General features: G+C 55.0%; 1 protein-coding gene across 1 annotated transcript; it reads right to left on the bottom strand.

The window, feature by feature from the left end:
- Positions 1-414: 414 nt before the first annotated feature.
- On the bottom strand, positions 415-12,558 carry TNNT2 (troponin T2, cardiac type; the record flags this gene model as incomplete). Its single annotated transcript, XM_084245537.1, has 12 exons — positions 415-460; positions 686-726; positions 1,172-1,262; positions 1,768-1,877; positions 3,092-3,202; positions 3,763-3,840; positions 4,624-4,740; positions 5,015-5,075; positions 6,125-6,158; positions 6,798-6,836; positions 7,166-7,281; positions 12,521-12,558. 12 exons carry the CDS (start codon positions 12,556-12,558, stop codon positions 415-417), a joined length of 882 nt encoding a protein of 293 aa, XP_084101663.1.
- Positions 12,559-22,466: the final 9,908 nt, after the last annotated feature.

The raw sequence follows: 22,466 nt of genomic DNA, 5'->3' as shown, positions 1-22,466 counted from the left end.
TGGCCCCTGAAGCATCCCAGCCTTTCCTGGCCAACTCTGGTGGGAGGGGGTCAGACAGGCGAGAGCGTGTCCAGGTTTGCCGGAAGCAGGGGCTACGTCTCTGCAGGTCTATACTGTGTACCCTGACCCCCTGTGAGACTGGGTCTTGCCTCAGTTTCTCCCCCCTCTGAAGGAGAAGTGACAGAATTGCCATTAGGTGTGTGGTGACTCTTTATTAGTGGTGTGGTGGGGGCGTGTGGGGCGGGGCGCGGGCAGTGGCTTCTGCTGGGCCAGCCCCTGGCTTCCACGAGGAGCTTCCACGAGGAGTGCCCTCAGGTGCCCAGGAGGCCCGGCGCTGGGGACATGCAGGACAGGGACATGGCCAGGAGAACATCTCTGGTGAAGGAGGCTCATCCTTTAAGGAGGCTGCTGCCTCTACTTCCAGCGCCCAGTGACTTTGGCCTTGCCTCGGGTCTTGGAGCTACAAGAGGAGCAGGACCGTCAGAGGGCACACAGGGCAGCAGGGCTCCATTGGGAGGAGCTAGGCCAAGGGCCAAGGGCGGCTGCAGTGAGACCTCTCTGGCCCCACCCCACTCCCCATCAGCGAGCAACAGCCAAGGGGGAGAGGAGGACCCAGGGGAGAAGGTTGGTGGGATGCTGGGAGATGGGGGGTGCGGTGCAGACCAGGAGGGGCCCAGACACTTACACTTTCTGGTTATCGTTGATCCTGTTTCGGAGAACATTGATCTGGAAGGAAAGTGGGAAACAGGCTAATGTGGGAGCTGATTTGCTGAGGTCCCAGGTAGGCTGGGGGCGAAGGAGAAGGGGGCTCAGCAGCAGAGAGAAGAGGGAGGAGCAGGAGGGGAAGGAGAAGGTTGGGGAAAGAGGAGGAGGAAGAGAGGGGAGAAGAAGGAAAGTAATACTATGAGAGTGAGAATAATCAGGGGTCCAGAGAGGCCCCAGGGGCCTGGTTCAGTGTGGCCTAGACAAGGCAGGGAGCCCCCCAAGTTTGGGGTGCTCAAGCCCAGCAAACAATGGCCCTGGCAAGCACCCAAGACTGTAGGAAAGGAGGCAGCAGGCGGGATTGGGGTGCTGAGGAGCAGGGACAGGAAAAGGTGCCTGATGGGCAACAGACTGCAAACCCCAACAAACAGAGAGGATGGGGGCTTGGGGGTGCAAGGAGCAGGCTCACCTCATACTTCTGCTGCTTGAACTTCTCCTGCAGGTCGAACTTCTCTGCCTCCAGGTTGTAGATGCTCTGCCACAGTTCCTTGGCCTTCTCTCTGTGGAAAAGGCTGCAGTGAGGCTGGGCTGGTGGATCAGGGTGCCACCCACCTCTATCCAGATGCCCACCTGGCCCCCCAGGGGGACAGCCTCCTTCCCACTTCCAGCCTGCAGGGATTACATTGGGGGCTGCCCCCACCCTAAGGGCTTGGCCAGCACAGGGCCCCAAATCCAAATGGCAGTGTCCAGAGCTGAGGAAAGGACAGCAGGGGCTGCAGGACAAAGTTCTGGGGCCAGAGGAGAGGGAGAGACCCTGTGGCACTGCAGAGCACCCGGCTCGTTTCCCTCCCCACCTCCTGTGTGCAGGGGAGTTAGGTGAGGCTCAGACAGGTGAGGTGCCTGCTCAGCCCTCTCTCTCCCTCTCAGCAAAGCAGACACCCAACTGACCCAACGCAGCACCCTTGGAAAATTGGTCAGGAGGCAGCGCCCCCTGCTGTTGCCCTGTGGGGGTGCCCTGACCCTCCCCATGCACTGGCCGCCCCTGGGCACCAGCCCTGGCCCCACCTCAGCTGATCTTCATTCAAGTGGTCGATGGCCAGCGCCTTCCTCCTCTCAGCCAGAATCTTCTTCTTCTTTTCCCGCTCCGTCTGCCTCTTCCCACTTTTCCGCTCAGTCTGGAGTAAATGGCAAGAAGGGGAATTGGCTAGAGGATCCCCCACCAATCTCCCACCATCCCCCACCCTTCCCCAAACCCAGTGGGGAGCAGGGCAAGGCCTGCAGAAGGAGCCGGTTCTGGTCCTCTCATCCCTGCTACCCCGCACCATTGACTGCCTGGGTCCCTGGGGACTCAGGCAAGAGCGAGGACTGTCATTCTGTCCCTTCTTCAGTACCTCCCCCGACACCCCCATCTCTCTCCAGACTTCTCCGGCCCACCTTGCCCAATAGCCACATGCCTCCCTCCAGGGAGCTCCCAGGACTCTGAGGAGGAGGAAGAGGAGGTTTTGGTACCCACCTGGGCCTGCAGAACCAGGACACCATGAGATAAAGACCCGGATAGAAAGCTCAGAACAGGACAGAGGCAGAGAGAGGACAGGGACAGGGCGGGAGACAAAGGGAGACAGACACAGAGGGAGAAGGAGAAGGTCACGCAGAGGCTCACTGGAGCCCCCTGCTCACCAGAGCCCCCGGCTCACCAGGACGGGAGCCTGGGCGGGCGGGAGGTAGAGCAATTGCAGAGGGGCTGGCGTGGCCACCTTGGGGTGGAGGCAGGCTGGCAGGCCTGGTTCTGATTAGGACTTTAGAAATCTAGGGAAACGCTCTGATCCCCCTGCATGGAGAATATCCATTTCATGTTTCCTGCGGCCCTGGAGGATGGACATATCGTCAGACTGGGGCACAAAAGCTAGGAATTGTGTTCCAAGAACAACACCAAATCCGCAGCACGGGCACTCTGCCCGCTAGCTGGCTGGATGATCTCAGAGCAGGCAGGGTAATAGGAAGCCCAGTGTCCCATGAGAAATGGAGGCTCCCAGGTTGCAGAAGGCTGTGTGTGTGTGTGTGTGTGTGTGTGTACACATGTGTCCCATCTGGGTCTCCAAGCACAGCTCTCAGCAGGCATAGGGCTCTTCTGGCCACACGCAGCCACCTGGGGCCACCGGGCAACACCGCAACCCGGTGAGAGGAGCAGGTCTCCAGGCCTCTGCACGCAGCAGCCCCAGCCAGTCTCACAGTGAAGTTGCCGCCAGGCAGAGAGCAGCCCCAGGCCGCACCTCTCACTCACAGTGGCAGGGAATTTCTCCTCAGGTCCAAGGGCAGCCCCTCTGCCGCAGTGGATACCTCACTCCTCCTGCTGTACCAGGACCCCCTGAAGACCCTGCCCCCCACGTACCTTCTGGATGTAGCCTCCAAAATGCATCATGTTGGACAAAGCCTTCTTCTTCCGGGCCTCGTCCTCAGCCTTCCTCCTGTTCTCCTCCTCCTCTCGCCGGGCCCTCTCCTCCTGGTGTGGAGGCAGGAGGAAGGGAGCAAATTAGGGGCAGGGGCAGGAAGCCCTGCTGGAGCTGGAGGCGTTTAGGGGGGAGCTGAGTTGGGTTTCTCTGCCTGGGTGAGAAGCTTGCTGAGACCTCCCCAGCCCAGGGCCTGGCACACCGGAGTGGGGCAACTTTTGTTTTTTGACCAAGTGAAGGATGACTGGCTGGATGAATGAGGTCCTGCTTCCTGACCGAGAGGTCCCACCGGCCCCTCGGCTGTGAGCACCCCAAGAGCCTGTTGCTTTGGAAGGGCTTCAGCAACAGCACCACAGGAAGAAGGCTCTGGAGCCTCTAGTTCCCAGGGCACCCACGCTGGGGCAGGGAGGAGGGCCGAGGGGTCTTAATGCCAGCCACTAAAGGAGTCAGAGCTTTCTGTCTGGCCCACGTGCATCATCTGAGCCAAAACACGGCCCAGCTCATGAGGTACTTGCTGCCTCTTGACTGAGTCCATGTCCTTGAACAGAGAGAGGCCTGGGCCTGGGATCTGGGAGCATAGGGGGCTCTGTGAGCCTTGCGCTGGGTCACTCACAGCCAGGCGGGTCTGGCGCTCCTTCTCCCGCTCATTCCTGATGCGCTGCTGCTCCGCCCGCTCGGCCCGCCGCTTCTCCTATGGGAAAGATGGGAAGCCTGCACGGCTGCCAGGGGGACCCCTAGTCACGGGGTGCAGGCACCAATCAGGGGAAGAGTGGCAAGGGAACCCAAGGCCTGGAATGCACTTCCTCCAAAGGTTTTGCTCTCCACCACTCCCAGACAGGTGCAGACACAGCTGCTCCGGGAAAATACCCGCCAGCACCCAAGCCTGTGCCCCAGCACTTGCTGGACATCCGTCGCTGTGGGATCATCTCCAACAATTCAGAAAATGCCAGGCAGGCTGCTCCTGTCCCCCCACAGCACTACCCTCTGGCCCCACCCTGGCAGCTGCTGGGTGCTCAGACAGGTGGCCAAGGCCCAGCTGCCAGTCAAGCAGCAGGCCCAGGGAAGGGCAAGTCGGTTGGAGAGAAAAAAGAGGAATGGAAATAACCTCCCTGCTCATGACTAGGAGCTCAATGCATCTCCCTTTGTCAGTGGGGGGAGTTGTGCTGGCTGGGAAGGAGGCCAGGGCAGAGAAGGGTCACAGGCATCAGAGTCATCCACAGCCAGGGCTTGGGCATAGAAGCGGGTGGGGTGCCCAGGATAGACAGGTGGTTGAACCAGAAGGAGAGACAAGGCAGGAACCAGGAGCCCCAGGGCAGGGCCTCGGGTGCAGCTGGAGCAGCAGGGTCCTGACGGACAGCCCACTTCCAGCGGTGTTAGGGACTCCAGGGAAGGCTGCCTGGAGGAGGTGGTTGAACACAGAGGGGAAGCCAGAGAGGGGGCTTAGCAATGTTCCCCTGGGAGACTGGACACCTACGATTCTGTCTTTGAGGGAAAGGAGCTCCTCCTCCTCCTTCTTCCTGTTCTCAAAGTGAGCCTCAATCAGCGTCTGCAGCTCGTTCAGGTCCTTCTCCATGCGCTTCCGGTGGATGTCCTGGGGGGCACCACCAGGTCAGAGGTGCTTCACCCCTGAGCTCAGGGCAGAGATGGGTGAATAGAAACCACCCTTCTCGATGCAAAAGGGATGTGCAGTGCCAGAGGTGAGGCCTGCCCACAAAAGGGCAAATGTGGGCTGAACCCAGAGGTTGCAGCCTGACCCAAGGGGACACCACCTGCAGCCTCCCCTGCCCACAAGGTCACAAGGTCTCTCCCTTAGGCTCTCTTGAGTCCACCCCAGATAGGCCTGCTCCCCTGAAACCAGAGCTCACGTCAAAGTCCACTCTCTCTCCGTCGGGGATCTTGGGTGGCACCAAGTTGGGCATAAACGGTCTATTGGAAAGAAGGAGTCGTCAGCATCAACACTGCCCAGGGTCTGGGGTGCCAAGGGGCCTGGGCCTGGAGCATCCTTCCCCTGCAGAGACAGCCTCCCCGGCACAGCTGACCCCATCCATGACCTTGCTGTGCTGTCACAGCCCAGCTTACTCTGGGAATACCCAGAGGGCTCTCGCTATGTGTCATTTCTACTCACAACATACCACAAAGCAGGTACCATTCATCTTATTTCGGAAAACTGAGACTCAGGCAGAGACTTGCTCAAAACCGCACAGTGAGGGCAGAGAAGCTTATCTCAATCAATCTCTGAACCCTTTCCTGCAATTTGGCCCCTTGCTGTGTCACCGGCCCAGTGTGTACTGGTCCTTTGTTTCCCCATCTGCCCTCAGACTTGTGCGGAGCCGAAATGAGACACTGCAAAGGGAAGGTGCTGCCCTAAAGAAGCAGCCTGGATGGTCCCTTCTGGTCTGGGATGGTTCAGGAGGTCACCCAGCGGGGCAGAAGCCTAAGCTGTGCTGAGGCGCCATCTGCTGGTGGGTGCAGCACCAACAACAGGAAGCCATGTGGCCCCTACCACACCAACACCCACAGTGGTGATTTTATGTGTATGGGACTAAGCACCCCACCCCACCCCTTTGCAACTCATTGCAAAGCCTAGGCTGGCATGGTTTCATTGACGGCTCCCCCCAATTTTCTTCCCTCCTCCCCCAAGACCAGCCTCAGATACAAAGGCAGGCTCTCTAACCATCTGTGGATAGGAGGGGGTATCTGCCCAGTGCAATGACCCATCTCTTTCCTCTAGGTGAATACAGTGCCGCTGTGCCAGGGTGTGCAGTTAGTAATGGAGTGTGGAATGGATTTCATCTCCTACTCTCTCCATCAGGACAGACCTTTGTGCAGTACACAACCTGTACAACTGTACAGGTAGTCTGTGCCCAACACACTTCCAGTCCACACCCACTGGGCCCTGCATTCCTGTCCTGTTCTGATCATTCTCCTTTGCTGGCTTCTGTTCCTCAGACTTCATGACAGGAGTGTCCACTCACCTAGGCTTGGGTTTGGACTCCTCCACTGGGCCATCTGGGGAGAAGAGAAGCACATAGTCACAGGGTCAGGAGGCCCCAGATCTGGCCCCAGTTCTGCCCTCAAAATCTGCATAAGTGTGGGCTCCATTTTCTGTTGGTACAGTATCCCCTACAGCCTGGGGATCCCTGCCATGGCCTCCTGGGGCTCCAGATCCCCTCCCAAGTATTCCTTCCTTGGTTCCCCCAGGATTTCATGGTAGCCACAGGTCCAGGAAGCTGATGGCATGATTCCAGACCCCCGCTGGGGACCCCGCCTCTCCAGAGACATAGCTAGGACCCCCTGATCTCCTTGTAAAGGCTGCAGCATGGCTGTATTCCAACATAAAGACCCATAAAGCAATTTTGGGAGCTCCAGGGAGCCACAGGTATAGACGTGACTCCTGAGCACCCCACTCAGCAGGGGCCAGGAAACTACAACTTTCTTCCACTGGGCCCCTAAAGCAGCTGCTCCAGAAGAAGGGCAGAGGCTTAGAGACCCTCATCCAAAACCAGCATCACCATGAGTTCTCTCCTTCCCTGAGCCTCTCTCCCATACCTGCCCAGAGGGAGCCCTGTTGGCAGTCTCCCCCCAAGGTGCTTGGAGGGGTTCATTTGTCATCCCAAATCCTTTCTCTTGGTGTCTAATTGTCCTCACCTTCAGTCTCTTTAGCTTCTTCTTCTTCTTGTGCATCTCCTAAACAGAACAAGATTAGTCAACAAAGATCTTTCTTCTGTGCCCAAGTCCCTCTGCCAAGGGCCAGCCCTTGAAGAGGTCCTAACTAGAGTGCACCCTGCTGGATTATGGAGCCAGGGAGCTGTCTGTCACATGCCATGTCCACATCCATGGAAAGGAGCACACGGTTCTGGCTCATAGGTAGGACAATTTCAGGTCAGACACCACAGTCGAGCATAGTTGCACTGATCAAAGAGAATGTCCCAGGGGAGTTCTTATCACCATGGCAACGGCTTTGAGAGATTGTGACACCATGAAAGGCCCCCCACACCCTCACCACAGAGCCTTACCTTCCACATTGGTCTCCTCAGCTTCATCCTCACCTTCAGCTTCACCTTCGGCCTCTTCTGCTTGTTCTTCCTGCTCTGGAGAAGCAAACCAGACATAGTGAACAGCCAGGCCCTGCCTATGCCAGCAGACATAGAACAGAGTGGATGGGGATATCCGGGTTCAAGATGAACATGGGGCATAACCAATGCGAATGCTTGGGACTGCTCAGTTCTGGGTTGAAACCAAAAGTCAGCAAGCAATGTTTGACCCAGGACCAAATCCGGTCCCCAGATCATTTCTGTGAATAAAGTTTTATTAGAATACAGCCACAAACATTCATTGATGTATGGCCTTTGGCTGTTTTCATGCTACAAGAGCAGAGACAAGTAGTTACAACACAGACTGTGTGGCCCACAGGACCTCAAATATTAGAACCTGTCCTTTACAGAAATAGTCTGCTGGGCCCTGGGAAACCGGGTCAGGAGGGCATGAAGGTGTTTTGTTCTAAATCTGTCTCCTTGGGAGTTTGGGATCAGAAGTGGCCCTTTCCCAGTGTGAAGACCTACTCTGCTAGTGTGATGAGGGTCTAGCACCCTGAGGCAGGAGTCCCAGGTTAGGGTTCGATGGGCAGAGGGCAGGCCCAGCAAAGGACCCTGCTGGGGGTAGGGGGAGTCCCTGACTTTCTCTGCCTTTCTTAGCTCCCCTTTCTCCAACAGCCCCCCACCCCACTCCCCTACTTTCTGCCCAGTGATCAAAGCCTGTGGTCTGCTCAAGGGGAGTTGTCTGGGAAGCTCCTGCCCTGGTCATGCTAAAGACCCTTTTCTGTATCTAAAAGAAACCAAAAAGCAAGCTAGTGGGAGTTGGGTTGGGTGTCTAGAAAGCTGGCACGAGTTTCCATCTTCATATTTGTTTCACATACATGGCCCCCACAATGGTGAAGTGAGACAGCGCAGGGCTCTTCCGGGCAAGTTCTTGGTGGAGGCCTCCAGGCAGTGGGAGGGGAAGGCCTCTGGCTGAAAGGAGCCCATAGGCCAGAAACCTAGGCCCACTCTTTCTGCCCCCATCCTTCTTGTTCTCTTTCCCTGAGTCTACTCTGAGGCCTGGAAATACCTCTTCTTTGATTCCTACAAAAGCCTTGCCTCAGAGAAGGCCCTTCTAGAATGGTGAGAGTAGAGAACAGGATGGCAAGGATATATCTAGTTGTGGAGTCCACCTCCAGGCCACCCTGTTAACACCTTTCCCCATCCCATCTGATGTTTCATTTCTTGTAGACACCCCCCTCAGGGACCCCCCAACACCTCCAATGACAGGGCACTGACTGCCTCCCAGGCCACCCACCCATCATGGGACATCACTGTGACAAAGCTCCTTCAAAAATTAAGCCTCAGTCTGTCTCCCTGGCCCCAGTCCTATCATTGGACAAGAGGACAGTCCCAGCTCTTGTCCCCAGCAGGACACCGCTGAAGGCTGACATCATGTCCTTTTTGCTCTGGCCACTTCCAGATCTCCCAGCTGCTCATCAGATGACTTTGATGCCAGGTCCTCGTGCTCTACCCACCCTGCCTGGGAGCTGTCCAGCTCAGGAGTGTCCACTACAGAACACAGATTGGGGCAGAGTCAGTCACTCATGCAGACTCATGTGGTACAGGATGGGCGACAAGCCATCCTGGGCCTTCCAACCCCCAGCCCAGGGTGGGATGGTAGCCGGGGAAGGAGCAGCGCCCAAAGAGACTCAGAGAAGAGCTCGGAAACACAGGCCTAATCTCTCTGAAGATGGATGTGCTGGCCCAGGCCCCACCTACCCTCTCCCGCCCCCACCCCCTACCCCTTCTAGAAGGTGCTCAGAGGACAGCAGGGGGGGGAAGCACAGAGCAAGCAGGCTGTACTACCATCGTCTTCGTCCTCTCTCCAGTCTTCCTCCTCTGAGGTTCAGGCAGCAGCAGCGGCAAGGGGAGAAGCAAGACAGGTTAGTCTGGACACAGAGGGATAGCGACAGAGTGGTCAGTGTGCGGTGTGCGGAGTGGGCCCTCCAGGCCGGCTGGGTGCTCACTGCCCAGCTACCACCGGAGCTCCATGGACAGCCCCCTCCCAGGGGCCTCCCTGGGTCTCAGGGGCCTCGTGAGTGAAAGGGAAATGCACTTGGCTTGAACCACAGAGGTTTCGGCCTCTCAGATCCACTTACACTCACATCTTTTTCTCCGCACAGTCTGTGAACTCACAGGTTCAACCTGCAGACTCAGAGGGCCCAGGATAAGTTATATGTCTATTTTCGGCTGCGTGGGGTTCAGCTCCCCTAACCCCTTGCCTGGTCCCAGGGTCAGCTGTAATTGTCCTCACTACCCCTATGGAAAGATTAAGGGCTTGAGTAGTCTGTGGGGAGCAACAGGCCGCTCCTGCCCTGCCTCTAGACATGGGACTCTGCTCCCCTCTCACAACACCAGAGGCCCCAAAAGACAGAGTGGGCAGCAATTAACTCACATCAAGTGTCCCCCTGAATCATCCTCTTGGATATCACCCAAAATGTGTGCCATTTGCAGGATCACAGCTCGGAAAGCCCCACAGGAGAACCAGCGCCAGGCGCTTTGCCTCTGTCCATGCAGCTGCCCTTCTAGGGGAGACCTGACATAGGAAGCAACTGCATCTAGAACACCCGCTCCAGGACGGAGCATCCAGCAATGGGCTCCCTCTCACTCCGGGAGGAGGTGACATGACTTGTCCACACCCGGGCTTAGGGGACAGGCACGCCTCTGCTGCCTTGGTCACTCACGCCAGGGGCCCGCGCGCAGGAGGCAGCTGTCGTCTGTTCAAGCAAGCAAGGCAGATGCGACACTGAGTCCAGCGGGTTGCTCGCAGCAGGGAATTATCTCGTTAATTCACAGCCAACCTCTGCTGGTGTAGCAAGCAGCCTGGTCCCCAGTCCAGATGTCCGCACCTCAAACCTCACCCAAAATGCCTATTGTGAGCTGGCAAAACCCTCAAGCAAAGGAAGACCCACCACACTAAGAGTCTTGTGCAGGGAACACAGCAGAATCTGGGGGTAGATTTTTGATCCAAAGTTATTTCAAATAGCTCTGAAGCGATTGGGTTTCCTGGGAAACCAAAAGGGACCCACAGCCCCTCTGCTTCTCCTGTGAGCTCCTCTTATGACGCCTCTTAAACCAGACGCCCCTGAACAGCCTGAAATGTGCAAGAGGTCCCCCATTTTCCCTAGAAGACACAGGAAACAGGACCAGCAGTTACTGACCCCACCCCAACTCTTGCCCTGGACCTCTATGGTGTCCTCCCCTTGACGTTCACACTCCGAGTGCTGATGGGGTACTTCTGAGTGTCTGTGGGGCCACTAAGTCACTTCTGTCCCACCTGGGGTGCAGGAACAGAGGTGCTGAAAGCGTTTTGGACCACTTGGGGCCAGATGAGGCTGGAGGGGAGCCTCTTCATCACTCCTGCATGACACGCTCAGGATGAAAGAAAGGTCAGGGTTGGCTGCAATGGCCAGATGGGCCATGCTGGGCAGCACAGCTGTCAACATGGAAAAGCAGGAATCACAAGGACCTACAGTCCCACCCCCCAGGCAGGCAATAATAAAAATATAAATTTTCCTGCTAAATGAACAATTTTCTATTCAGAATCTTACTTGAAAAATTACAAAATTGATTGTTTTTGTGTATGGCAATGGTATTATGGTTTTTCTCAATAGCCTCCTTTAGAGACACATTTTGAAATATTTAAGCATGAAATGGCATGATATCTGGGAATTATTTTGGATACCTGCTGGGAATCCAATTATTTTGGATACCTGCCGGAATTATTTTGGAATACCTGCAGGGCACAGGTAAACAGAGATTGATATTTGACAAAGCTATGGTGGGGGGACGTTCTTAATTTGCTTCTTTAACATGCATTTGAAACTTTTCCAGGTAAAATAAAATGAAAGGAAAGGAAAGCAAATCTAATATTTGGAAAAAGTGGTGATGGTGTTTGAATAAAACGGCGGAGTAGAGAGCTTTAAACCTTTTGCCTTAAGAGCTGAGCAACCAAGGTTTGGACGGATTCTGCTCAGGAGCCGTGGCGGCAGGATCTTTGCCCAGCTGAGAGAGAGGGGACAAGATGAACAGGCTAACTGTTTCCCAGTGCCCCCAGCAACACTGGGTCCCAAGGACAACTCCTTTGTGACCTTCTTCCCCCAGGCCCCATATACCTTCCACAGCTTCTTCTGTTCAGAGGAGATGGTCGCCGCCAGGGAGAGAAGAGAAGAGATGGGTCAGTTCCAAACCAGGCTGTCCTTCCTCCAAATGAGTGGAGGTGTGTGCTTACCTTCCTGCTCCCTGCAGAGCAGAAGATACTGTCAAGAATGCATGAGCACACACAGACACACACACAGAGGCACACACACAGACTGGAAAAATCCCATTTATTTTCTGCATTGCCTAATGGAGTTCACGCATCTCCCCCTTCATGCACCCCTTAACCCTCCAGCATCCTGGTGCAGGGCTCCATCTACTGACCCTGAGAACCTCTACTTTAGCCAGTTTGGTCCCTCGGAGTTCTGCAAGTCACCTCTGAGCTCTCCCGGGCTGTATCCCTTCTTGAAAGTCCTTCCCACTTTCTTCTCTCTCTGTCCAAACCCCATTTGGTAAGACCTGCCTCCTCCATGCAGTCTCCTCTGACTGCTGCAGTCCCCGGAGGTCCCCTCCCCCATGCAGCACTACACACAGCCCAGTTTCCAGATGGGCTCCAGTTTACTGGTGGCTTCCAACTCTTCACATCTCCACAGACAGAGAAGAGTCAGTTCCATAGGGGCAGGAGCTGTTGCCCACACCTCTGTTATCCCCCAGTGACCACTCCCCAGAGACCACAGTGGGTTGGCTGACAGTGACCCAGCACCTGCCACCCCACAGGGTGCCTCCAGCACAGGAGTGTGGAAAGGGCACCCTTGGGAGGGTGGCTCTTGGTGATGGGAGAATGCTGAGCTCTGGTGGGCGGGGGGGCGGGGGGTCTCATGGCATGATCGGCTGTGTCTACTGGACAGTCACTGAATCTTTCTAGATCCTTTATCAGGAGACTCAGCTTCTGGGTTCTTCTCTCCTGGCTTGTCTCCTAGTTCTGCAAGTCACCTCTGAGCTCTCCCGGGCTGTATCCCTTCTTGAAAGTCCTTCCCACTTTCTTCTCTCTCTGTCGTCAGCAGCTGAACCTGGTTACTCCCTAATGGCCCCCAGCCTGTGGTTAGCCTGGGGTCCCCAGCCCCAGACAAGGAAACGAAGGGGATATGTCCCTTCTCTAGTGCCCAGACAGGCACAGCTATGCCCCACCCCAGGGAGCTCCTGGGCCAGGTGGGCAGAGGGCAGCACCCCAGGCAGTACGTTCTGTGTACTCACTGTTCACACTCTTCCAGGGCCTCCTCCTGGTCAGACATGGCTTCTGCGTGCCCTCGGGAGAGAAAGATGTCCCTGTGAGCGGGAGGGGCAGCCACGCTCCTCGCCACAGCAGAGGATCCAGACCAGAGAGCGCTGTGGTGTAAGTGCGCTCCCTGTCCATGACCTGCAGTCTGGAGCGAGCTTCTGCCTCTTGAGGGGGTACGACACCCACCCCACAGCAAGACCACAGCCAGCACCCATGCCACTGTCCCAAAAGAGCAGACTTTGGCATTTCAGCATTTGGGTCAAAAACGGTGACTCTTGGGCCTCCCCTGGTGGCGCAGCGGTTGAGCGCTGGGCTGCGAAGCTGCCCACAGCCTCTGCAGCACAGGTTCAATCCCCGGCCACCAGCAAGGGTCCCATGTGGCGCGCAGACCTCTCCTGCCACGCCCGCTGCTCCCCTCAGCAGTGTATTTCGTCAGCCTGCCTGTTCTGGTGAATTCTCTCACCCTCTCGCGCTTCTGACTGTACCCAGTGCTTGTATAAAAAAATAAATAAATCTTAAAATAAAAAAAGAGAGAGAGATGGCTGAGGTTTTCAAGCTGTTGGCTGATCACACATGAACTCACACAGGCTAAAATTGTGCTGAATTTCACACACACACACACACACACACACACACACCCGAGTACAAGTTGGGGGGATCTATATAAGGTCATGGATTGGCTGTGAGCGCTGGATAAAGGGCAGCGCACACAGGGATTGTCATTTCTTACAAGCACAGGCCGATCTATCACTATCTCCATAAAAATTCCTCTTAATAAAGTTTCCCTGGGAAACTCGGATTGAGAGGACCCCGCTGTGATGCAACAGACAATCCAGATTCAACCTCCTCCCTTGCGAAAGTCTTTAACACAACTTTATTTTTTTAAAGATTTATCTTTATTTATGCATACAAGAACCGGGTGCAGACAGGAGGTACAGGGGGTGAGATGATTCACCAGAGATAGAGTGGGGAGCAGAACAGGTGGATCTACTGAAATACACTGCTGAGGGGAGCAGCGGGGAGACAGGAGAGGTCTGCTGCGCCATGTGGGTAGCTCCCTGGCTGGGGATTGAACTCGTGCTGCAGTGGCTGCCGATAGCTTCATAGTGCTGAGACTTAACCCCCACATCACCAGGGAGGTCCCTTTAACACACCTTTAAACACAGTGCAGGGAAGACCCTCATCTTCTCTGTTGAGGTGTCTCTGCACTGTGGAGACACAGGGATACCCCTTGCTGCAGGGGACCTTTGCATGGATCAGGTGACATGGTGGCCGTGAAAGGCATTGCACCTGCCAGGTTTCACTGGAACTTCTGTGTCATTACAGAGAGAGGGGAGGTGGAAAGAGCAGGCACTTGAGTGTGACTAATCAGGTTTTAAATGCTGGCTCCATCTCACCTTGCATGTGACCCTGGGGAGGGCACCCGGCCTCCCTCCACCCCAGTTCCCGCTTCTGTGAAACTGCTGCTGTGAGGCTTGGCGCTGCTGTGGCTGCCTGGCCAGAGGACACACTGGAGGACTGACTGTGCGCACCAGGCCCTCTTGTGCACTCACCACCCTGCTCCTAACGCAGTACGCTGACCATTGAGGGAGGGTGCCTTCAACCCAGAAGGGCTGCCAAGCCAATTACTCTAGTCAGGTCTGAAGATAGGGAAGGGGAAAGGCTGAGGCTGGGGGTCCCACTAGGGAGACAGTCAAGAACTCCCTGTAAGAGGTATGAAGTCCTAAGTGTCCTGTGTCCTCACATCCAAACCCTACCTGCTTCCAGACCCTTCCTCACATAACTTCCTCGCAGACAAGATAAAAGATCACCTTTTCTAGTGAGAAAACAAAAATAAGAGAAACCAGAGGAATACTGGTCATAAGATCTGGGCTGAAAACCCAACTTCTGCTGTGTGACCAAAACTAAGTCACTTAACCTCTCTGGGCTTCAGTTAACTGATCTAGAAAATAAATAAATGTCTTAAAGAAACAGTCGCCGAGTTTCTGAGGATTATAAATCCCAACCCTCAACCCTTGTCCTCAACATTTACTCAGAATCTTTTTCCCATCCCAAGCTGTCAGCCCCGGCCCCTTAAGAGAGCTAGAAGACAGGGGAGAAGGAAGGAGGAATCGGATGCGGAGAAAGGAGGAAGAAGGTAACTTCAGCCTCCCGGATCCTCCAGAGGAGGACATGCCTCTAAGACATCAGCCAGAGGAGGAATTGGGGAGGTCAGTGCTCCTCCTGCACTAGGCCAGGAATGTTCTTTGAAATTCCTTCCGCTCCAGGCAGCCCCTCCCCAAATATCTCTTCATCCCACCAAGGGAAGCTGAGAAACTAGGAGGTATTGCTGCCTCCACCAGTCCCAGTACAGAGCAGGTCTGTTCTCACGGGCATGTTGGGGTGTAGTGGGGCAAGAGTCACATTTGCAGGGTCGGCGGGGGGGGGGGGGGTTAGGGGGAGGGCAACGCTAGACTCAGGGCTAATACTTGGGGAGCCAGCAGTTGAGCCCCCACCTCTAGAGGGTTCTGGGCCCCTGAGTCCTGTGCCGCTGAGCCTGGGCTGTGGGGCCATGCCTGGGGTGGCTCTGGGGAAGCGGCCAGAGACCACTGCCTGCTTCAGGTGTCTGGCCTTCATCAGGGCCCTCTGTTTCTTGGGGATGAGAACTGGACAACCAGGGCTAATGGCACTGCAGTCTGGCTCTGCTCTGTGGGGCCCAAGAAGGACCTTCTGGACCAGGACTGACCCCAAGTCTGGGTTCCGACAGGGACTCTTATGCCCCACTGCTGCTCCTGTCCTGACATCCCCTCAAATGTGTGGCTCTGTCCAGGAACCAAGACCTCCATTACCACCAGCCTCACCCCGAGGGGACATACGCTGATTTGGGGTCAAGGGGCTAAGCCCCTGGAAAGCTGGTCCCCACTGTCTGCTCTCCCCCTTCGAGCATCCTGCCCGAGCCTTACCTCAGAATAGGAGCTGCTGACAGGGCCTCAGGTGTCTGCTCAGCCTGGGCAGGACTGGGGGAGGCAGGGGCTGGGAAGGGCTTTAAGCGGCAGGCGGGCTGAGGCCTGGGGAGCCAAGCCCTGCCCTGCCCTGGGAGGAACTTGCAGCAGGAGACACGGGAGGGGGGACACCCCAGGGGTGGGAGGCACCATGGGGAGGGGTGTTGGCTATTATTTGGGCAGGTGCCAGGCACAGACCTAAAGGGACAAGACCCCATGCCTTATAAGCCCATGTGCTGGGCCAGTTGCTCAAGACGCTATTTAAAACCCCAGCAGATATGCGGGGACACAGAGGGAGCTGGCCCGTCACATAAGCCAGCTGTCCCTCTTAAGAGCCCTGATAAAGCGCATGCCAGTGCCCTGGCCTGAAGGTAGGAGAGGTGTGGGGTCAGGCTGAAAGCCCCTCTGAGACCCTCCAGAAGCCTCAGGAGCGGGGGTCAGGGTTGGAGAGGAGGCTCATGTGAGCCCCAGGGCAGATGAGGCTCAGGCTGCCGGCTGCAGGGTCTGTGGCCTCAGTAAGACACTTCAGAGAGGGTCTCCTCTGTGACGCCAGTCATGGGACAGACACGGTTCCTCCTGGGCGTAGGGGGGGACCAACCTGGACCACGAGCCAGACACAAGGAGGAACCGCCATGGAGGTGCAAGATTTATGGACCCAACTGGAGGAAGGTGCAAGATTTATGGACCCAGAGGGGAAGAGTACAATGATAGGGACAGAGGCAGGAGGCAGGGGCCTGGCAAAAAGATGGTCAAATCTGCTGGTTGAGGGGCCTGGGGTTGGCAGAGTGTGGGGGACGCAAAGTCAGCTGAGGGAGAGGAGCAGCGCAAGGTCGGAGCAGCCAGAGCAGGACCCGGGCACTCTCGAGTATGGACTGGGCAACCTCGGGTGGTTAGTGTGTATGCTAGGGAGTGTGTCCTCACATGGTCTTTCCTCTACAAACGCATCCTTGGTTGGCTGGTCCTCCGCCCCCTCCATAATATACTCTGTAGTATGACATTGTCTTCATTATATTTCTCGGCTGTAGCTCCAGCATTCAGGAGATCACCTTTTTATTAAGCTGTTATTCCATCCTGTTTCTCCATATTCGTGGTTGTTTGTTTAAAAAGGCTTACTTTGTACATTGCTTGGAAATTTTGTTTTCGTATCACTTAAGCACTCAAAGGTGTAGTTTACATATATATGACTTCTGAAAATAAAATGACACTTTTCACACACTCTTTTTGTTTTGTAAATATATACCAGACACATGAATGTGATCAAAACAATCTTTGTTGGTGATATTTCCTATGCACATTAAGTTGGAAATAAAGTTGACAGCTCAGTGACTTCCAATGCGAAAATGACTGGGCGCCACCTAGTGTTGGGGTTTTGCAACTACCAACCTGACCCTTTAAAATTGCTGTTAAAACCTAGCTGCTAAAAACCGGGGTGCTGTGGTGGTGAGAGAATTACGGCAACTACACCTGAGGGGAGAAATCAAATATTGTACAAAATGAGCAGTGATGTAAGAAAATAAAAAGTAAACCAAAACCCCCTACATTTTTGAAATGCTTTTTTCTTGATATATTTGTAGTGACAAATAAGATCATGAATAGAATGCATGTGATCTCAAAATTGTCATAAAAATAGTCACAGGCAGGCCTCCCTGGTGGCCGAAGGGCTAAGTCTTAGTGCTATCACCACTGTGGCTTGAGTTCAATCCCCAGCCAGGGAGCTGACCCACATGGCGCAGCAGACCTTGCCTGTCTCGCCCGCTGCTCTCCTCAGCAGTGTATTTCAGTAGATCCACCTGTTCTGCTCCCCACTCTGTCTCTGGTGAATCCTCTCACCTCCCACCCCTCCCCCACATCTCCTACATACACTCCAGTTTTTCTATGCAAAAATAAAAAAAAAACAGTCACAGGTTACTTAGATATGAGAAACAGATGCTTGACTTCAAATGCAGATTTCTGGGCCTCCCTAGTGGCACAAGGGGTTAAGCGCAGCACTATGAAGCTATCCGCAGCCTCTGCAGCAAGAGTTCGATCCCCGGGGAAGCCAGGGAGCAACCCACATGGCGCAGCAGACCTCTCCTGTCTCGCCCGCTGCTCCCCTCAGCAGTGTATTTCAGAAGATCCTCCTGTTCTGCTCCCCATTCTGTCTCTGGTGAATCCTCTCACTGCCCCCACCCCGTACCTCTGGCCTGTACCCCAGTTCTTGTATGCATAAATAAATACATCTTTAAAAAAAAACACAAATGCAGATTTCTTCCTTACTTAAATCTTATCAAAGGAACAGCTAGATAACTGGGAGATCAGAAGTCGCTGTATAGTCAGTGAGCTACCTGATCCAGACAAGATTATAGACCAGAGTAGGTGAGGGGCAAGTGGCATATTCAAAGTACTCGCTGCCCCACTGGGCGTGGTCCAGCAGGATGGGCGGCTATGCACTTTGATGCTGCCTTTTATAAAAGAGCAGAGCTGGTCTTTTACCCAGACATTCCCCTACATCCAAAGATCAAACTAGGTTTCACATTTCACTTAAGAGAATTCAGTATTGCCACATTTTAATAAACACAAATACTTTCAAAACAAATCAATCTGTTTTTTATCTATATTCGAAAATATTAATCTTGAACAGGTCACACACGAAATCCAAATGACTGAGCAATCCTTGGAAGAGGAGTATAAAATGCTGGCTTTGGTTCAGATGTCTTTGATGTTGTCATTCTCTCTGGAGCCATCAGCTGGGTTGCACCCTGATCTCCAGGACCAGCTCTGGCTCTTTCATTTCTTTTTTTTTTTTTTTTTTTTTTTTTTAATAGAGGCATGCTTTATTTTTATTTGTTTGCTGGTTTGTTTGTTTTGTTTTTGTTTATACATGCACTGGGTACAGTCAGAAGCGCGGGAGGGTGAGAGAATTCACCAGAGCCAGAGCGGGGAGCAGAGCAGGCAGAAGGACCGAAGTACACTGCTGAGGGGAGCAGCGGGCGGCAGGAGAGGTCTGCGCGCCATGCGGGACCCTCCTATGGTGGCCGGGGAGCAGCCGGGGATCGAACCGGCGCCGCAGAGGTCGCGGGCAGCTTCGCAACCCAGCGCTCAACCGCTGCGCCACCGGGGAGGCCCTGGCTCTTTCATTTCTTTTCTCGTTACCCGGGAGCCCGCCATATGGCCTCAGACTTCTATCTTCATCTGCATGGTATATTAAAATTCCCACTTTATTCTCCTGTACCTTATGTTTGGGGTATTTATCCACACATTTTTCTCAATTCCTCTTGGATGGGACTTAACCATCTAAACACGTCACATCTGGTCATCAGTTTCCCAACAATGTGATGACTTGAGCATACTTGAACATCTTCTTCGAACATGAGCTCTCTCTTAGATTCATTCTCTCTCGTACCTCTGCATCTAGTGTTACCTCCTTTTCCTTTATACCTGGACTTAGTGGGGACGGCCACTGTGAATTGTCCTGACTTCCATCCAGGTGATAGGGCTGTGATCCATTCCCAGGGCCATAGGAGGCTTGGAAGCCTACTGGCCTGCAGGGGAGGGTCTCCAGACAGCTCTCCAGGTGCTGGTGTGTCTCTTATAAGGACACTGGTCATAGGTGACTGGAGTCTCACCCTTGGGTCCGCATTCACATCATTGCCTCCAGATGCAGTCACGGGAGTCAGGGTCTCAGTAGGGATGGGGGTTGGGGGTGAACAATTCAGTCTAGAGCAGAGGAAGATTAATTTTACCAATGCTATTTCTGCATTCTTAGAATAATAAAAAAAACTGTCATTTTTTTAGCTTGGTATTTAACTTTTTTACTAGACTTGTTATAGGCTTCATTTTTAAAATGTATAGTATATGTTTGTGAAGATGTACATATATGCTAAAATTAAAATGATGATTAAGGGGACTTTTAATATCAGGTCAAGAGAGTGGGTGGAGAGTTGAAGCAGCAGGCAGACTGGGGCCTGGGGAGCCAAGCCCTGCCCTGCCCTGGTGGGAGGCACCATGGGGAGGGGTGTTGGCTATTATTTGGGCAGGTGCCAGGCACAGGCCTAAAGGGACAAGACCCCATGCCTTATAAGCCCATGTGCTGGGCCAGTTGCTCAAGACGCTATTTAAAACCCCAGCAGATATGCGGGGACACGGAGGGAGCTGGCCTGTCACATAAGCCAGCTGTCCCTCTTAAGAGCTCTGATAAAGCGCATGCTGGCGCCCTGGCCTGAAGGCAGGAGGGGCGTGGGGTTGGGCTAAAGCCCCTCTGAGACCCTCCAGAAGCCTCAGGAGTGGTGGTCAGGGCTGGAGGGGCGGCTCATGTGAGCCCCAGGGCAGATGAGGCTCAGGCTGCCGGCTGCAGGGTCTGTAGCCTCAGTGAGACATCTTAGGGTGGGTCTCCTCCATGACCCCAGTCATGGGACAGACAAGGCTCCTCCCAGGGGGGACCGACCTGGACCACAAGCCAGACACAAGGAGGAACCACAGTGAGAAGCAGGGCTCTCCTCACACAGCTGGGTGTGTGGGGGCAGTGAGGGTGTGCAAGCTCATTCCTCTGGGCTTTCAAACATAGGTCAGCCCAGATGTGTTAAGGTGACCGCAGTGCCAGCTCCAGAAGGTCAGGGCCCAGGGCCTTTGTGAAGTGCTAGGGACACATTAGGGCTCAGCACAAGATGTCAAAGGGGGTGTGGGTAAAAGGGGCAGAAAAGCAAGTCTGGTAGCAGCTGAGCTTGCTCATCTCCATCTCTCCAAACCTTCACTCTCCATACCCTGACTCTGAGGAAGGAAGGCCTGGCCTTTGACCTGGGCCTGTCCGATGTGCCCCTGAGGCCCGAACCCCTTCAGCAATCTGCCATCTTCTCAGCATCTCCATGAGCACAGAAAGTCTGTCCCTCCATCCTCTGCCTCCCTCCTCCAGCCTCCCTGATCCTCACACTCTACTCTCAGCCCTGCTGTCCTGGGAACAGCCCACTGCTGCCCACCTGACGGCCTTGACAGTGTTCTGCCCAGCAGCGTGGCCAGCTGCTCCTCAGTGCTCTGCTCTCTGGCTCCAGCACCATCATTCAGCTGAAACTGTCGCCTCCATGGTCCCAGGGGCTCTGAGCCTGAGGACCGATCCTACCTGTGGACTAGTCTCCCAGCGGGTGGCCGTCATGCCCCCAACACATGGAGGCAGGGCAAGCAGGAGCCATGTGCCTGCCAGGCAGCACCCCAGAAGAGACACAGGAAGCAGAGGCGACTCAGGGCAGGTGAGCCAGGAACCCCGCCTTCTGGAGCTATGCAGGAAAAGTCTCCTCCTCTGCTTTCCCTTGCTGTGTGTCCGGTCCTGCAATCCTCTGGGACTGTTGCTCCCTCATCTGAGATCCTGTCACTGGGAGGACAGGAGCCCCAGAGGAAACCCCCTAGATCCTGAGAATTCCTGGGAGGGTGGGCAGGGACCTGCTCCATGCCCAGAGGCTGCTCAGACACCTCCTCCAGGAGGCTTTCCTGCCCATTTCAAGGCCCAGTCAGGGCCTCCTGCCCTCCTTTGTCCTTCTGCCTGTCATCTGTGTGTGACTGGTCTCCCTGTTTGCTGGCTGTGTCCCCAGCAGGAATGGGGTCGGGCCCTCATGTGTAGGGTACATGGACACATGGGAGAAGGATGCCAGATCAGGTCCCCAGATGCTCTGCCCAGCAGCTACCCTCAATGGGGACCCCTGCAAGGTGTGTGGGAATGAAGGGCTCACTGCAGAGGCACTGGCTACCTGGATACCCTAGTGACCTCAGACCAAGCCAGTCCCTCGGTCTGCTCTCGGGCCTCCACCCTGGAAGGAGGCTGCAGGGAACTTCACTGAAGAACGCCTTCGTGAGCACAGCTGGCCTGCTGGACCAACTCACATGTTAGGGGACTTCCCAAAGTTCAGAACAGGAATATTCAAAACGCTTCAGGTCCCTCAGTTGAACTCCAAGTTCCACAGAGCCAAGTTCATGCCGCCCAAGGCTCTGAGCGTGGCCCAGCCCACTCCCAGTCCAAGTTCCTCAAACTCTCCTGTTGAGGCACTTGCGTGGTGTGGGGATTGGGGTACTCAGGGCAGGGTTCCTTGTCCCTACCCCCAGCTCAGAACAGGTGTTGGGGGCAGTCAAAGGAGACCCCGCTGCAGTCAGGCCTGCAGGGTCCCTGGGAGTTGTGAGGCCCTGCAGGTCCATGGGATCCATGAGTCTGATCCCAGGGAGAGGAGGGGCTGCTGGGAAAATGACTGACATCCCCAATAACAAAAACAATCTCCACACACTGCAGATGATCCCTGATATAAAGCAGACTCCAGGAGGAGTCTATTTTTTAATGTATAATTAGTCACTTATCCCTCAAGTGAATGAGTTTAATCACATCTTTTCCTGAGATTGGTTTTTCAGAAGAGGTGAGAGAGGTACAGAAAGGCACAAGTCTCTCAGCCAAGGAAGTGAGGGCGACCAAGCAGGGGTGGGGCCCATGTGGGATCCAGGGCAGCTCCCTCAGTCTGGCCGAGTGGCCTCCGCAGGTTGGAGCAGCCCAGGGACCTGGGCAGAGGCCGCAGGGAGGACGGACATCACAGGCACACGGAGGCAGCTGCCGGAGGTGAATCAGACAGGTGACCTTGGAGTTGGGGGTCAGCTCTACCCTGGCCTTGGATGTGAGCCAGAAGTAGGGGTCCTCTCTGGAAAGACACCCCAGGCCCCACAGTGCTGGTGGGACCTCAGGCTGTGCCCTGGGAGACATGGAATCCCACAATGTGCTGGGCCTGCAGCAGGACAACGAGGCCAGGACACACCTGCCTCTAGAAGCTGGGCTGGGAGCAGCTGGCTGAGTCTCCCCAAAACTTCTGCTCTCAAGTGGAAGCAGAAGGAGAACAGGAACAATGAAAGACAGGGACGGAGGCAGGAGGCAGTGGCCTGGCAGGAGAACGGTCCCCTGAGAAGCGGCCTGGCACGTCTGTCTGTGAGGGTCTGCTCG

The sequence above is a fragment of the Talpa europaea genome, assembly GCF_964194135.1.
Source record: "Talpa europaea genome assembly, chromosome: 10".
Classification (NCBI taxonomy): domain Eukaryota; kingdom Metazoa; phylum Chordata; class Mammalia; order Eulipotyphla; family Talpidae; genus Talpa; species Talpa europaea.
The sequence above is the reverse complement of the archived record's forward strand: the minus strand, read 5'-3'. Positions and strand labels throughout refer to the sequence as shown.